General features: G+C 38.9%; 1 protein-coding gene across 1 annotated transcript; it reads right to left on the minus strand.

Moving 5' to 3' along the window:
* Nucleotides 1–1,869: 1,869 nt before the first annotated feature.
* On the minus strand, nt 1,870–16,821 carry DUSP11 (dual specificity phosphatase 11). Its single transcript, XM_043918401.1, has 9 exons — nt 16,591–16,821; nt 15,044–15,119; nt 13,736–13,867; nt 10,152–10,275; nt 7,499–7,559; nt 5,369–5,415; nt 5,017–5,092; nt 4,603–4,785; nt 1,870–2,350 (listed from the first exon to the last, which is right to left on the minus strand). The coding sequence occupies exons 1-9, from the start codon at nt 16,689–16,691 to the stop codon at nt 2,155–2,157; spliced, it is 996 nt and encodes a 331-aa protein (XP_043774336.1). The 5' UTR covers nt 16,692–16,821; the 3' UTR covers nt 1,870–2,154.
* Nucleotides 16,822–18,740: the final 1,919 nt, after the last annotated feature.

Genomic DNA, 18,740 nt, shown 5'->3' on the forward strand with positions numbered 1-18,740 from the left:
GTGTGTAGTTTGTGGAAATCATCCAGTTAAACACACTGCTGACTCTGGTGTTGCCGTGACTTCAGAGACCAGCCTGGGCCACCTTACAAAGCCCCTTGGCTTCGGTTGCTTGCTTCTGGGTGTGGCGTCCTTCGAAGCCCCAAATCAGATGGCAAGGCCGCCGACACCCAGAGCGGTCACTGGACGCCCCGACGTCCCTGGAGTTTGCATGTGCTTTCCCATCTGACTGGCCAACCCGCGTGGCATGAGGCTCCAAGCTACCCAACCTGTTCACTTTCCAAAGAGCTAGCCGTGCTCCATCCCGTACTGTGGTGTCCTCGCCTGTCTGCATTTGTTAGTAGTAATATTCTGTATGTGTAATCAATTTTTATACCCTAAAAAAAAAAAAACTACATATGTGTGTGTGTTTTTCTTGTATGTGTTTTTTGATGTGATGAAAATAAAAAATGTAAAAGCTTAAACAGACCACTACACAGCTTTAAAAGAGGAAGTTGCTGGTTCCTTTAGCCAGAGGTCTTTCAGTGGTATGATGTGCACAGAAGCCAAAACCACAGTGTGTTGAAGAATAAATGAGACACAAGAGGAGAGTGGTTATCAACAAGCTGTGCTGATAACTGAAATGAGATGGGGCAGAGAAGACAACAGGATTAAAGATGGTTTTCCAAGGTGGCACTGCTTATATGACACTTGTGCTGGCAACGTCCTCCTCAGAAACTGCTTGCCAAGGAACTCTGTAGAATATTAGACTAGCTGGAATCCCATGCCTGTCCCTGGTTGTTCTCTTTCTGCCTCACCAGTTGTCCTGCTCCAATTCTTTCCAAGTAAGGGTTCATGAAGTATGTGAGGAAACAAGAAAAACTTTTGTATCTTTGTTAAATGTGGCAGGTAGAAAAAAAATTTTTCTGAGCCACCCTTTAGATGAAGGTGAGTTAGAGCACCTCCTTAGCGTCAGGTTCCACAGGATGTTCATTTTTGAAACACAACAGAGCAAACAGCCATCACAGGCAGCATCATTCTATGATACAACACTCCAAAATCAGAGGCGTAACAAATGAAGCCAACTTGCCCAAGTATTCATCAAATATCTACCAAGGCTTATGAAGTCAATGAGTTACACCCTTTCTTGAGCAAACAAAGGTTTCTGGCTTCCTCTGCAACTAAAAATAATTAATACCTCCCAAGTGATCCATCCGTGTGTTCTAGAGGTAAAACCAGCTAAGAGATAACTTAGAAAAAGTCAAGGTCAGGCACCATCCCACGGTGAGAGGCTAGTAGAAAAAGACTGCAGCAGGTTACGTTCAATAGGAAAGCAATAACTTAAGGAGCCATGCAAGTCTCCATGGATATCGCAGGCTTTAAATGTCACATCTTATTCTGTTCATCAAGCAATCTCTACAGTCTACAAAAGTTTTCAAGTTTTCTGAGTAGCCCTACCCAATTGATAACAGTTACCCTGTCAGGTAAATTACTCAGCATTAAGTATTTAGGTGTATCGATTGGGCTTTCCTGCTCAACTGACAATCACTCTCCAAGTTTATCCATTCCTGTGTTAGATGGCCTATCTGAAAATTCAGTGAAAGAAAGCTGCCAATAAAACAACAGATTGACAATGAAAGAGATGTCTAATGACAAAAATACTACAACTAATCACAAGTAGTGATTAGGTTCTAAAGAGATTATCTCCTAGGTAGATCTTAACAAAAATATTGAACAGTTAGGAGTTAGGAGGAGAAAAAAGATATCCTAGTGATTGGGTCAATAACAGAATATGACAAAAACATGTTTCTGCATGCACACACACACATACAGACAGACACACTAACACCACAAGTTTAGTCAGGAAAAAATACATAGAAAACGAAGGTAGAATTTTTCATTAATTTACAAGGGATATTCTTTATTACTTTTATCAGTTCTAAAATATCTTCCTTTAAAAAAAATTTAAGAGTGGAATGACAGATTATTTCCTTCACTGCTGTAAATACTGCAAATTTGTCAGCAGTAGTAAGTATCAATATAATTTTTCCTTAAGCTTGAACATATAAGGCAGCAATAAAATAGATTATAAACTTCATTTGACCTGATCTTACAAAAAGTCACTTGCTGATTTCAGTCCTGCTCTGTCTCCAGACAGATTTCCAGGGTAGGCTTGTGTCACTTGGCCCATCTACAATAGGCTGAATAGGGTACTCTGTAGTAACTGCCAGGAGAAAACCTTTGGTTCCGGCCTCTTTGACTGGCATTTGGCTTTACATTCCAAGAGTATCTCCTCTGGAAATAGTCCTCTCCAGGGGGACCAGGAGGAGGGACATGGCATCTCTGGTAAATGTTCTGATTCCGTGAAAATTTTCTTAAAATGAAAGTAATAAAACATTATTAGTTTTAATAACTGTATATAACAAGCTTTATAAAATTATACATAGACACTGGTTCTACTGTTTTCAACCTGTGTGATTTTAGCAGATAAAATTGCTTAACCTCTGGATCTCTCGGTGCTTTATAAAATAGAGCATTAGGGTATTATTAAATACCCTCCATCTTCATGACTGTTTTGAAGGTAAATTAAGACAATGTCTTTCAATCACCCACCACGACTGGGCACACTGTAGGTTCCCAGCAGCCTTTTCCACCTTTCCCTACAGAGGTAAACGCTCATACTATCCTCATCAGATATCTTCACTCCACGTGTGGCAGGGTTGACACGAAACAGAATGAGCTATTTATTTTTGAAAACAGGAACCTGCTTTCACCTTAGAAATCAATACATATATAAATTAATTACAAAATGTAGAAATTCTAACCACAGCACATGCAGCAAATTTGGAAAATTAAAATTTAACTGTCTCAAAATTAATACCAGTAAATCTAATATAATCATATAAAAGAAAATTTGGAGATCTGAGAAAAGTAAACACCCCCAAAACCCCTCAATTCCAATTAATCTAACTAAACTGGTTAATATTTTCTATTGGTTTTTTCCTCTAGCATCTTTTTTTGACTATTGATTCATAACCTATTATTTTCACTTCTTATAAGTGAGCTCTCACTTTTAATGGTTTTATAAAATATCACAGTATGGATACATAATTTACTTAGCTATTCTTAACTGTTAGAAATGCAAGCTGCTATCAATTTTTCCACTACTGTAAATAATGCCGGGATTAACATTTCAGAACACATATGAGCCTATCCTAAGCATTTAGTTCAGAGTCTGATGCACAGTAGAAAGTTTAGAGAAATGTGTTGAATGATTAAATGCATATGGATTTTTCCATATTTTGAAGTTTTTCTGTAGTCTCAAGGTTAGCAGGTATGAGCATTTTTATGGCTATTACAGTTATGTTTCAAAAAGGCTATACCTATTTTCAGAGTCCCTGGGAACAGAAGCAACAATCTTTGAAATGTTTACATCTTCTAAAAATGTCAACATCTTTTGAAAGTGGAAAGTTTACAGTGTGCTAAAATACTTAATAAACTTATGTAATAATCAATAACAATCCCAAGGTATGTATTGTAAAATTTTTATTTATAATATTATTAAAATTTCCATCCAACAGATAAGAGAACAGGAATTTAGAGAGCTTAATCAAGATCATACAGAGAGTGAACAGCAGAGCTCGGATGCAAACCCAGGTCCAGCCTGACCATCACTACCCTCGACTGCCTTGTGCTATTTTAATTGTTCTGAGGTTTTTCCTGTTTCTCAAGTAAAAAAACATGTGTGTGACTTATGTTTCAATTCCTGCAGATTTCTCTACTGGCATTGTACTATTTTCCGTATAATTTGCGTTTATTGTGCTGTGCTGTGCTAAGTCGATTCAGCAGTGTCTGACTCCTTGTGACCCCATGGACCATAGCCCCAGGCTCCTCTGTCCATGGATTCTCCAGGCTAGAATACTGGAGTGGGTTGCTGTGCGCTCCTCCAGGGGATCTTCCCAACCCAGGGATCAAATTCAAGTCTCTTATGTCTCCTGCACTGCAGGCGGATTCTTTACCACTAGTGCCACGTGGGAAGCCCTAATTTTTGTTTACTCTTAAATAAAACAACATTCCTTATTCTGAAAACTGTACCGCTATTAACGGAGCCTAAGAATGCGAGGAGACTTCCCAGATGGCACAGTGGTAAAGAATCCACATGCCAATGCAGAAGATGTGGGTTCGATCCCTGGGTCAGGAAGACCCCCTGGAGGAGGAAATGGGAACCCACTCCAGTATCCTTGCCTGGAGAATCCCACGGACAGAGGAGCCTGGTGAGCTACAGTCCATGGGGTCACAAAGAGTCTGACGTGACTGAGCGCCTAACACACACAGACAAGTATGTAAGATCCTTTTTGGCACGCACATCAAATTATTGTCTTAAGCTAAGTTTAAGGATCAATGAAAATTTCTAAGATCTTATCCCAACTGCCTCTGAAAAATCACCTATTCCCCATCCTATACTTGATTTTCCAGTCCTAAATGCAAAACATGGAGAAAACAGTACCTCCTGGTTGACACTGACCAGCAAGAAAATACAAGTTCTTCATATTATCATACTGTGTTTGCACTAATTTATAGTATTAGTTTCTATTTCAATTTTAGACAAAAGGAAAGCAGAGATACCTTTCTGACTGCTGTAAATCTTGAGTCCAGGTATGAAAATGCCGAGGTTCTGGGTAACCTTGGGTCTGATGTATGTTATGCTTAGGTCTTCGGTTAAAAGACTTAGTAGCTGTGAAAACTGGCTCCATCATATGTGTTGAATCTTCAAAACCTCTTGTTCTAGATACACTGGAATCCCAATTCCTCAAATAGAATGTTTCCACAAAATATTATTGGTGTCTAAATTTGGCATCAGTTCAGTGACTGTATTTTGGCCCATGAAAAAAAAACAATCCCACCTCCCCCCCACACTCCTATTTGTTTAGGTTTCCTACAGCAAGTAAATGAGCTACAAGAAGAATGGATATGTGCAATTTAAATGATACAAAAATAGATCTTTCTAACCACAAATATCAGGTATAAAATGCAACTTACTTTCTGATGGGACCATTCCGAAGGTCTTCAATGTAGTTTTGCCTTTCTAAGCAATGTCCACGGCATCTATTGAATACTGAGGAGAGATGAACTGTTAGAAATTAAGTGTACAAAAAGCAAATCTTTCCCAGAGAAAGCGGATCAAAGAGGAAGTCCACTTACTGATTATTCAGGTTGTCATAGCTCATTACTTTCAGATACATCCCTTTATAAACTTTTGCTAAAAGGTTATTTTATGTCAGAACAAATGAATCACAAACTTTTCTCTTTTACCAAAATTTGCAAAATTCATCTACATTTCTACTTTCAGATTAAAAAAATAAGGGAAAACAGTGACAGCTCTCATACTTACATTCAATTGCATCATCTGGCCTCATGCCTTCTACATCAATCAAATACCTAACAGACAAAATTCAAGTCAATTGTAAATAAAAAGGAAAAAAAAATCATTTTTGCAAAAAAAAAAAGGTCCAATTTCACTTTACAAATATAGAAATAAAAATCCTAAGAAAACATCAGCATATCTAATCAGTAACTATTAAAGAATGATATATGAAAAGGCTTTATTCCAAGGATGCAGCGATGACCTAGCTTTAGAAAATCTATTAATGTATTTACTTACATTAATACAACAATTAATAAATGAAAGAGAATAAAATACAGGATCAAACTGGCAAATATTAAAAAGGTATCTGATAAGATACAACAGTCAGTTTTGATCAGAATGCTCTGTACACTAAAAACAGGAGACTTAATATGACTAAGTATTATTCATCAGGAACCAACAAGTAACAGACAAATTAGGAAAAATATTAACATCATATCTAAAAAAAAAACACTATTAATCTATTAACTATTAACCAACTGTAGGACCCAGAAACTTAGGAATCACCATCACTGACAGTTATTGCTTCCTCACCTTCATCCTCAACCCACCAGCAAGGCCTAAACAATGATGTTGCCTAAACATCTCTAGAATATGTTCACATCTTTCCACCAAAATGACCACCAAATCCTGGTCCAAGCCACCATTATGCCCAGTTTCTACTAACGTCTCCTAACTTGTTTCCTTGCTCTTTATCCCCTCAGTGTATTCTCCACTCAGTAGCCAAATGAGAGGGTGAAAATACAAATTTAAGTACACTCACCTTCAACAAAAACAGTTCAATGATTTTCTAATACTCTTAACGTCTAAAACCTTGAACACAAACCTGCACGACTGAGCAGCTCCATTTGAATGAAACACTTCCCCCACACCCCTGCCTTCCTGGCCAGTTCCTCCAACAGAGCATATGCTTTCCTCTTACAGGGTCTTTCTTATTTCTAATGCTTAGAAATGTCTCCCCAATGTCTGGTTAACACCTACTTCTCCATCAGATATCAGCTCAAACATCCCTAGAGAAACTTTCTCAAAGGAGAAATATTGTATGAAGTTTGGAACTTTTATGGGCTGGAGATGGGCTGGAAGTTGAGTCCACTACCAACAGCCAATGATTTAATCAATCATGCCTATGTAATAATAACCTCAATAAAAGCCCAAAGGGGGGGGGGGGGGGCGAGAAACTTCTAATCTCCATGATGAGGTCAAATCCTCCCTAAAATATGTTCTTGTGGTACCAGGTCCCTTTCCTTGGCATTTGTCAGAGTTGTAACTGTACATGCAGAGTGTAATTCTTGAATCTCTATTCCCTCTCTGGACTGCCAGAATTCACAAAGGGTAGGTAAAGTCTCTCTGCTCCCACAATTTCCCAAGGCTTTTTGCTAGGACCCAGCACAGAGCTTAAACACAACAGATACTCAATATTTTAAATATTTTCTGAATGAACAAACAAAAATTGGTACAGTCACAAAAAGCATAAGGGCATAAACTCTTTAATTCAGAAGTCCCATTCAGAGTGAGGTTATCTGAGACAAAGCATATAAAGTCAAAGACATTCACAGAGGAATGTTCATTATTTCAATGTTTTATAATATCAAAAACTTCTGACTTTCTGTTCATCAGTAAGCAAAGAAACAATGCAGCCTTCAAAAAAGAACAAAGTCTCCAAATATTTTCATAGGAAGATGTCTACCATATATTAAATTATACACCAGAACATCTAAATACTATACCATGAAATCACATGTAGACTCAGTCCTCTGTATCCACAGGTTTCATTCCTGCAGATATAGGGGGCTGACTATCCTACACCAGTTTACACAGGGGACCTGAGCATCTGAGGATTTTGGTATCATGGGATATCCTGAAACCAATCCCCTGCAGATATCAGGGGACGATTATATGTGCTTCTATCTGTGTTTTTTAAGTAAAAAAAAAAAAAAATGTGCTAAATTATCACTGGTGGTAATCTCTTAAGTCAAGGGCATGACTGCTTCTACTTCATACATTTCTTTAACTGACTGCATTTTCTGCATTCAGCTGACATTACTATTGTAAACAAAAAATTTAAACATGGTCTGCCTCTTGGGGTTGGCAACTCACCTGCAGATGAGGTAGCCAGTCCTGTTTAAACCATGGGTACAGTGGACACCAATAAGTCTGTCTAGAAAACAGAAAATATGGGATTAAATAAATGAAGTAGCTACCTAAAGAAAGGTTATACAATTTTCTGAAGAGTAGCATTTATTGTTTACTAGAACACCACCACTATCCTAAAATGGAAAAACTCTGAAGAAAAATATGTTTTAGCAGGAACATACTATAAAGAATTAATATAGTCAAAATTCATTGCGTCCTGGAAATCTTGCATAGCCTCCAATCATATGCAATAGCATGGACTGGAGCACACCCATCATGAACTGATTTGACTATAGAGAAAGGGAGTGGGAAAAAAACAAAACAAAACAAGCTACCAAAAGAATGAAATCTGTTTTGGGTGAAACAAATGGAAAGCCTTCACTTTTAATGCTCAATAGAATTTATGAAAAGAACAAACGGTTTCTTGGGTTCCCAAAGTGCTTCTGTTCCTACTCTCCATTTGCTGCTCCATACATACCATGGGTCTATATGTCTGTGGAGTTCTCGGGAACATAGCGCTGTTCTTATATCACAATGAGAAAGGCTTGAGGTGTTAAGCCCGAGCTGCACAGCAGGCAAACAGAACAAAGACTAGAATAGTCTCAGATTTTTCCAACTATGCCACAGTATCTCTTAGTTTAGCACTTAAAAAAAAAAAAAATATATATATATATATATGTGTGTGTGTGTGTATATATATATACACACACGAGAAAGTAAATAGAAAACAACACGTTTTATCTCTGCAAAAGGCATGTCTGTGACTAGGCAGTGTGTGGCATTCGTCGTCTCCGGCGTGGATTACTACTGCCCAACTTCTAACCCCTTCTATTCCAACTGACCTGCCACATGGAAGATGTTATCTTCTAAAATATAAACCTGGCTGGATTGCTCTGTTGATTAAAAATCTTCATTTAGCATAGAATAAACCCCAAATTTTTAGCAAAGAATTTAGAACTCTTTATAAACAAGTATCACTCTCTCTCCAACTGAATTACAAATTGAAACTATCAATCTGTCTCTCCAACTGAATTATAAGTTCAAACTTTGAGCTATGTGACCCACCTCCCTCCCGTCCCCTGCCAGCCTCTCTGATCCCACTTTCTACTTCTCTGACTTCACTCGCTCGCCCCTGTTCAGCCACACTGGCCTTCTTACTGCTCCTTAAGCCTGCCAAGCATAGTCGTACCTCAAGGAATTTGTACCTACTATTCCCTCTGCTTTAGAACACTCCGTCCCACCCCATCCCCACTCCCTCAGATATCCAATGGCTTGTTCCTTGCTTCCTTTAAGGCTCTGATCAGCTGACATCTTAATAGAGAGGGCTTCCCTCGTCACCTTCCACACTCCCTCACTTCATCTTGTTTGTTATTTTCCAGAGCACTTACCACCCACCGCCTGACACTCCATATGATTACTTTTCTCTCTCCCCCACTAGAATGTAAAGTATGTAAGGGCAAGAACTCTTCTGTTCCTACTTCCTAGAATAGTGCCTTCAACTCAGATGGTTATAAGATATTTCTGTAGAAAATGAATGTATGAATTCCCTATCCGTTCACACTGCCCTCTAGTCACTCCAGGGGCCGCCCCTCCGCTGCACAAGTTCTAGTCCGGTGCCTTCTGTACCTGCTCCCAATACCTGGTCTGTCCTCTCCTCATTCCGGCAAGATCCTCTGCCCCCAAGCCCAGCTCAGACCCTCAGTCAGGCCCTCCTCAGTTTCTCCTGGGGCACTCGATTCTTTTATTTTTGTTTGTTTTTGGTCGCACCACGCAGCATGTGGGGTCTGAGTTCCTGGACCAGGGATCAAACCTGCGCCCCCTGCACGGGAATCATGGAGTCTTAACCACTGACGGCTGGGAAGTCCCTGCACTTGGTTCTTTTATTATAATTAACCCACTGTCTTAAGAGTTACTACATGCTTTTCTTCCTAGATAACCATAAGTGTCTACCGAACTAGACTGCTAGTCACCTGTTTCCCCATGCCCTAACAACAAACCTCATAGGCTCTCAGTGTTTACTAAACCAATTTATTTTCTGAGTCTACCAATTTTAGGGAGTGGAGAGTATAGTCTCTCCCTCTTTATCAGTGAGCCTGGCATCTGTGGGAGGGATTTATAGCAGAGGAAACTACAAGGGATCATAAGCAAGATCCAGACATCAGAGAGCACAGTGAAGTTAGCCCATTGCTGGCAGAAGACCCACAGAGGGGTCGCACGCTGTCAGCGGGTCAGTGGCATTCCAAAGAGATTACTCAGTCTTAAAACATAGCAAACACCATGTTCCCTTTGATACCTTTCAACCAAGAAATAGGACAAAAGAACATTTTTATTATATATTTCCCATTCAAAGTTTCTAAAAAGAGGTAAATAAGCTAGTTCAGTTTGTACTTCTCACAACAATCACCTTCCAAATTGAATTGACCCCCCCCAAAAAAAACCCCAAAACTAAATTGCTTGAGACCATAAAAAGGAAAAACGCCTCTGTTAGCACCACCTTAATATTATCAAACAAATAGGCCTAATGTCAGAACTATTAAAAATATTAAAATTCTCCAACCCCACTTGAAATGCATACCAAAATTCAGGTAAAGAGAAAAAAACAAAAAAAACCACTCACCATTATCTTTATTTTCTTTCAAAAACCCATTAACAGCATTTTTGAATTTAAAAATAGTGTCATCATCAGGAACCTGATGCCCGACTGTATAAATTTTTAAATAAGGAATATTTTCTGGTAATTCCTAGAAGGCAAAACCATGGAATGGATATTATTTCATTTGTAGGGAAAGAACAAAAGATTAATTAGAGAAAGCAAAATATAAACAAAGACATTATATTAATCTAAGTATGTCAGTCACTCTGATAAGGGACTTTTTTTCCCAAAGTTGCTTTAACCAGGAAGTATCACGTGATTCCCTTTAAACTACAGGAAGGACAGTTACTAGGGATGCAAAAGCAAATCAATATGAATGAAGGCACATATAACTCAAAATGATAAAAAATAGTTCTACCTAGTATCTTACATTTTAAGAGCATAAAGCAGCTGTGATTCATTGAAGTAGAATAGGGTACAGTAGGGTCAAAAGAACTTGGAACTGGAAAACAGAGCAAATTTCATGCACTGTTGAGAACTGGTATTCTTGGGGTGGGAGAAAGCAGATTATCAATAAAAGACAGAACAGGCTAAGGGAAAATTCTGTAGTTCTGAACTTAAATGGAAAGTAGCAGTATGAACCTATGATATGTGTGTGAGCATGCTAAGTCGCTTCAGTCGTGTCTGACTCTTTGCGACCCCATGGATGGTACCTGCCAGGCTCCTCTGTCTGTGGGATTCTCCAGGCAAGAATACTGGAGTGGGCTGCCATGCCCTCCTCCACCAGATCTTCCCGACCCAGGGATTGAACCCTCATCTCTTATGTCTCCTGCATCAGCAGGGGGGTTCATTACCACTAACACCACCTGGAAAGCCTTGAACCCATGATATATTTTATATTAAAAACAAACACACACATTTCCTATCTCGAACCACTGAAAAAGTCTAGGAACAACTGATGTCATGTCAAAAGGATGCAAGGGTCACTGAGAAGCTCCACTGGCCAAAGGTAGGCCCTCAGTTAGAACAGCTGGAATGGAGTCCACCATTCTTGTCTAGTTACTAAGTGGTGTCCAACTCTTTGTGACCCCATGGACTGTAGCCCGCCAGGCTCCTCTGTCCTTGGGATTTCCCAGGCAAGAATACTAGAGTGGGTTGCCATTTCCTTCTCCAGGGGATCTTCCCAACCCAGGGACTTAACCTGAGTCTCCTGCATTGGCAGGTGGACTCTCTACCACTAAGCTGCCAGGGAAGCCCAATGCAGTCCATGGTGACACAAATAAATAAAGCCGGTCACCACTGGAGGGTATTTGTGAATCAACTCATTATTTTGAAAACTTTTAAATAAAAGGAGAAAATCATGCCTCTATAGCTGGGCAACCAAATAGCTTATGCAGGGAATTTTCTCCTGATAGAAATACCCCCAGCTAATAAGTGAAAAAGGAACTATAGAATTCACCATTTTTTGAAGCTCCAACTGAGTTAGTGGATGTAGGAATCAATCATCAGTGACTGTTAATATCATAGAAAGAGACAACCATATGTCTCCACGGAAGAAGACCTATATTCATCATCACTTATAATTATAAACACCTGTTCATTCTCATGTATGAAACTGCTTTACCAAAAGAAAACATCCAAGCTTCATTGAGACCAAGCCTCTAGGTCCAACTACCAATTTACAGGAAATAAAAGCACTGAAGAATATGTTTAACAACACATTAACAAATGAGATCATCAAAATCTAGATGGGACAATTAAACCAGTTTCTTTAAAAAATAAAATTCAAGGAGGAAAAAAAGTGAGAGAGACATGGAAGAAGAACCTACAAAAAAATAAATAAAAATAAAATTAGAGACCTAACAATAAGACCATATCAGGTAACATGTGGACCATATTTGGATCCAATTCAAAATTCTTAAAAACAGCTTTTTATGACATTTAGGAGACAACTGCAAATTTCAGCACTGATTGGATATTTAATAATATTAAAGAATGATACTAAGGAATAAAAGTCCTACATTTTAAATATATATATAACAAAAAATACATATGTGTAATTAAATGTTATCTAGGATCTGCTACACAATGAAATAAGAGTGAAACAGGCAGAGGTATAAATGAAGAATGATAGACATCAGTTGATAAATATTATAGTGAGATGATTTCATGAAATTCTCAACATACAAAGAACACTCAGTATTTTGTAAACTTCTGTATATGTTTAAATTTGTAATAATTGTTTATGACACTGTAGGAAACAGTTTGAGTTTCTCAAAGGTTAAACACAGAACTAACATAATCCAACAACTCTGCTCCGACCGACACTGCACATCTAAAAGAACTGAGAGCTGCAATTTGAACAAATGTATGTACACCAATGTTCACAGCAGCATGGTTCACAATAGCTACGATGTGGAATCATTTGTCAATCAACAGAAGAATAACAAAATATGGTATATACACAAAATAGGATTTATGAAGTCTTAAAAAGGAACGGCATTTTGTCACATGCTATAACAATGATGAACCTTGAAAATATTATGCTTTGTGAAATAGGCCAGATGTAGGACAGATATTGTAGATGCCACTTACATGAGGTACAGCGAAGAGGCAAATTCATAGAGACAGAAAGTAGAATAGAGGTTACCAAGGGCTGGTGGGAGGGAAAATGGGGTTGGTAGTGTTTAACGATTATAGAGTTTCTGTTTAGGATGATGAAAAAATTTTGAATATAAACACTGGTGATGGCTACATAACATCGTGACTATATTTAATGCCACTGAATTGTATACTTATAAATGGTTAAAATAAATATTATTTACGTATATTTTACCACAATAAAAAAAGAGGAACAACTAAGTTCAAATTTAAACTCTTCCTTTTCTGAATCTGTTTCATTCCCGTAAAACTAGTAGGTGTAATTGTCTATCCTCTGAGCTAAGTGCAGAGGCAGTGCAGTAGAAGATATTAGTACTACCGCCACTTCAACAGCAAAGGATTGTTGAGAGGATTAATTAAGACAATGGATATGAAAGAACTTTTTAAATGGCAAAATGCTATACACGTATTAACAAACATTAGGTGTTATTGTTTCCCAAGGCCATGGAACAGATCAGAAGAAGGATAATTCTTTTGCACTGATATGTCCTACAAGGGCCAAGAGAATATACAGGTTTCTGTATTATATCAAAAGATTTTAGGAAAAGAAAGCATAAAACTTAGAGAACAATTGCCTTTTATTGTGATGCTTAAACATATAAAGACATAATGGATATACTTTCTTTCCTTTCAGGCTTACTATTCTTACTAATAGTTTACTTCATTTTCAAACTACACAACAGGGGAGCTTATACAATTCTTAAGCAGATCCAGAGCCTATTGCCAAATGGTATAGTTCAATTCATGTCTTCAATTTCATTTTCTTAATCTCACTGCAGAGAGAAATCAGAAATGTGTACTTAAGGAAACCACCAACTTTCCTTTTTGAACTATTACTCATGAAAGAAGGCCAGGATTCACCTTAGTATAAGATGATAAACATCGAATTACTACAAATTATTATAGTACCAAAAAGAATGTCCTTTTCAACTGCAAGTTCCATTTACCTCTGGCTTATAATAGCGGCGAGTATATGTTAAGTCAATAATCAGTCCAAGTTCTTCATTCTGTTCTTGGATTTTGTTAAAAAGATCCAAGGGGGAAAAACATTCTTCTGGGGCAAGATGCTTTTCAAAACTCTGTCAGAGAGAATGAAATTTTAAAAAAATGTGCTTAAAATCCATTCTTATATTATTCATTTACTGAAGCCCTGTGATGCTAACATGAAATTCAAAGCTAAGTTTCCTCCTCTGGAATTTACAAGCTGTATTACAATCCTTTCTTCCAGAGAGATTAGAGGGAAGCATTTCTATATATTTCTTTCTTTCATGCTGGTCTCCTAAACAGACTGTAAACTCCCAAAAGGCAGGGACCACATCAGTTTTGCCTACCACTGTACTGTCAACGCCAAGCAGAGTGCCTGTAAATAGACACTTATAAATAAATACTTCTTGAATATATATATGAAGGATGGATTTCATTGCTAAATATTCTTGTATGTACTTGGCTTATTTACCTACTCTTTGCCATTGATCTGTTTGGTTATTCAAGTCCCAGCAACACATTTTCTTTGAAATATATCACTAGACTAGTTTTACAGCAGTTTTAGATTCAGAGCAAAACTGAGCAGAAAGTACAGAGTTCCCATTTATATGTTCTGTCCATCTCACAGCCTTCTCCGTGATCAACATTCCATATGAGTGGGCTTCATTTTTGAGAGTCCATGAACCAACACTGACGCATCACTACCAAAGTCCACAGTTTTCTGCATTCATGGTGCAAGCAACTGTTTTTTTTATTTCTGGTACAGTCATGCCCAAATATATACATACTGAGATATATATCCGTGTTGTTGTTGTTGTTGAGTTGGTTAAGTCATGTCCGACTCTTTTGCAACCCCATGGACTGTAGCCTGACAGGCTCCTCTGCCCGTGGGATTTCCAAGGTAAGAATACTGGAGTGGGTTGCCATTTCCTTTTCCAGGGGATCTTTCCAACCCAGGGATCAAACCTGTGTCTCTTGCTTGGCAGGCAGATTCTTTACCACTGAGCCCCCAGGGAAGTCCCAAGGTACACATTACTTTATTACAGTTTACTTTATTTACTCTTTCCTTATAGTTAAAGCATTACATTGATTTTTCCCTATGAAATTAGATTGTATTTATGAATTCATTTCAGGATAGTAAAGGGGGTAGTAAAGTATAAAAAGGGAAAAAAAAGTATAAAAGAGGAAAATGGAGTACAACAGGGTTGAGAACTAGGGTTCTATCTGGTGAATTCAGATTTTGAAAAAATACTATATCAACTTTTGCTTACCTTTTTCAAAGGAACTTTGAAAGCAATGAAACGAGTCCCAGGCATCCTCTGTCCAACTGGGAGATAGTCTTTCCACCTATTAATACATTTTTTGTTAGGCAAATTTTATATAGCCTGTCTCCCAGCATAGGATGAATGCACCTTCAAAATGGAAATCAAAGTCTTCTACAGTAGATTCCTCTTCTTTCAGCTTTGCATTTTATTCAAATGAACCTAGTAATAACTTTTACTTCCCTAGTTCCAGTTTTCCCATCGTGAACACAGACAAAAGGCAACAAAACAGTGCAAAGGTCTTAACAAAGTATATCTGAAACCAAAGATGGCCAGAACTTCTGACTCCCTAATAAAAATGGCCTGGTGTTGAGTACTAAGGTATCATTAATACAAGCAGGTTGACTGAAATTAGTTTAAACACAATACTTTCACTTCCCACTTTATTCTTAGTCCTCATTTAACTGATGCCATCAAATTCAGTAGGGAACTTCAAATCCGTATTTTAAAAGAAAACCTAATAATGGGATTGTGAAGGTCACAAAATGCTAGGAATCACAGTGAAAAGTAATATTTGAACTGATTTCTGTAGGATGAGTTGGAAGCAAGGTTAACTCAGTGTATCGGAAGCACAGAAAGTGAGGGCAGAAGTTCACTATTAGGATGAAGAAGACGTGACAGATTCAAAAGAAATTCAGGAGGTAAAATGGAGTTGATTTAAAAGGATATGCGGCGGAAGAAAGGAAGGTCTCAGGGAATAAATGGGTTTACTGTACATATGAGTAAAGTCTCAAAATTAATTTGAATGTATAGAGGTAGATCTCTCAAATGACACCGGTTCTGAAGCAAGACTATGCCCTTTATGATTCCCGGAGACAAGACAAATAACACAGAACTGTTTCTTTAGAAAAGTCAGCGCTATTGATGTGGGTTTTTTTTTTTTTTTTCTTCACTGAAACTCAGTTCCTGTTACATTTTCTGTGCCAAAAACAACACAGATTCAGGAATTGGAGGCGAAAACTTAAAGTGCTAGTCGCTTAGTAGTGTCCGACTCCGCGACTCCATGGACTGTAGCCCGCCAGGATCCTCTGTCCATGGAATTCTCCAGGCAAAAATAGAGGAGTGGGTTGCCATTCCCTTCTCCAAGGGTATCTTCTCAGAGATCGAACTCGGGACTCCTGCATTGCAGGTGGATTCTTTAAACCGTCTGAGCCACCAGGGAAGACCTGAGCAATTGAAGGGGATTCTATTTTGGTAATTACTTTGTGTCCCCAACACCGACAGTCTCACCTTAAAATAGCAGTCCTTTGGCATTTTACCTGAAAAGCAATGACCAGAGCCTCGCTTTTGAAACAATGGGGAGAAATCAGAACATCACACACCGTCCCTTTCAGCTACTCTGAACGCAGCCGCGAGCGGGTCAGTGCCGACTAGCACAGGCGGACGATCCAAGCCGGCCGGAGTAAACGCGACAGGCGGACAGCACAAGAGATGAAGACCCGGCCCAGGGGCTCTGAGATGAAAGGGCAACTCCCAAGGACCGAGACGTGTATTACCTTTCGGGGATGTGGTTTCCGCCCTTCTTCTTGGCTGACGAATATCCAGAAAAGACGCGATCCTGGCCCCAGTGACCACCGGCATGATGCCACTGGCTCATGTGACCCCCAAGATGCCGCGCACGCAACGCCAAGAATACAAAAGTTGCCAGCCCAGAGACCCGGGTGCCGGCACGACCCCGAACCGGAAACGCCTAAGAAGCAACCCACGCAGCTCCAGGCGCTCCTTCTATTGCGCATGCGCCACCGCCTGCCGCGATGACGTCATCACGACGGCTGACTGAGAGACTTGATCAGTAAACAGGACTCTGCCGGCTGCAATGGCGTCCTTAGCCGGAGGCGGGTCGCACAAGTCCATGAATTCGTGTGTGCACCCTTCAGAATTCCAATAGTGCGGGACAAGGAGAGTTTCCCCACTCTCCGAGTGCTTTGTGTGGCTCTTTTAGCTATTTTCCAAGTGCTTACATTCACACTTGTATATTGTGTACAAGTATTTGTGCCTAATGGCTCAGATAAGCCCATGATACCACTTTAATGGCAGATAGCGGAAAGGAACTAAAGAGCTTCTTGATGAGGGTGAAAGAGGAGAGTGAAAAAGCTTGCTTAACAGTCCCATCACTTCATGGCAAATAGAAGGGAAAAGGTGAAAGCAGTGACAGATTTCTTCTTCTTGGGCTCTAAAATTACTGCACATGGTGACTGCAGCCATGAAATTAGAAGAGGATTGCTTCTTGGCAGGAAAGCTATGTCAAACCTAGACAGTGTAATAAAAAGCAAAGGCATCGCCTTGCTGACAAAGGTCCATATAGTCAAGGCTATGGTCTTTCCAGTAGTCATGTACGGATGGGAGTGCTGGACCATGAAGGAGGCAGAGCACCAAAGAATTGATGTTTTCGAGCTGTGGTGCTGGAGAAGATTCTTGAGAGTCCCTTGGACAGCTAAGCGATCAAACCAGTCAATCTTAAAGAAAATCAACCCTGACTATTCATTGGAAGGACTGATGCTGAAACTGAAGCTTCAATACTTTGGGCACCTGATACTAACAGCCAACTCATTGGAAAAGACCCTGATGCTGGGAAAGATTGACTGTAGTATACAGGAATGGAAAATAAAGGACTCCAGGATATTTGGTGCACCAGACATCTAAGTGTTTGACACTAAAAAAATATAACAGTATCTGGCAAGGATTTGAGGGATTTCAGTATTTAATTAAACCCAAATGTGACAGTAGGGTGAATTAACAAGAGCCTTGGCAGGTAGATGAACTGGCTGTGTTACACCAAGACATCTCAGTTAACCTAATGGGTTCAAAATGCAGGAAGTGAGTCTATGGGACAAGACAACACCCTAACTATAAAAATAAAGCTTTGTAGTATAGTCTGACGGAGAAGGAAATGGCAACCCACTCCAGTATTCTTGCCTAGAGAATTCAGTGACAGAGGAGCCTGGTGGGCTGCTGTCCCTGGGGTTGTACAGAGTCAGACATGATTGAAGCAACTTAGCAGCAGCAGCAGCAGCAGCAGTCTAGTCTGAAGTCAGAAAGGGTGATTCCTCCAGCTCCATTCTGCTTAAGATTTCTTTGATTATTCAGGGTCTTTTGTGTTGCCATACAAATTGTGAAATTTTTTGTTCTAGTTTTGTGAAAAATGCCATTGGTAATTTGATAGGGATTGCATTGAATCTGTAGATTACTTTGGGTAGTATAGTTATTTTCACAATATTGATTCTTCCAGTTCAGGAACATAATAGATCTCTCCATCTGTTTATGTCATATTTAATTTCTTTCATCAGTGTCTTATAGTTATTTGTATGTAACACTTTTTGTCTCCTTATATATGTTTATTACTAAATATTTTATTATTTTTGTTGTAATGGTGAATGAGATTGACATCTTAATTTCTCTTTCTGATTTTTCATTGTTAGTGTATAGGAATGGAAGTAATATCTGTGTATTGATTTGTGTCCTGCAACTTTACAAAATTCACTGACTAGCTCTAGTGATTTTCTGATATCTTTAGGACTCTCTATGTATAGTGTCATGTCATCTGCAAACAGTAAAGAGTTTTAATTCTTTCCAATATGGATTCCTTTTATTTCTTTATCTTCTCAGATGCCATGGCTAGGACTTCCAAAAGTATGCTGAATAATGG

This window comes from Cervus elaphus, chromosome 11 (genome assembly GCF_910594005.1).
Source record: "Cervus elaphus chromosome 11, mCerEla1.1, whole genome shotgun sequence".
NCBI classification, from domain to species: domain Eukaryota; kingdom Metazoa; phylum Chordata; class Mammalia; order Artiodactyla; family Cervidae; genus Cervus; species Cervus elaphus.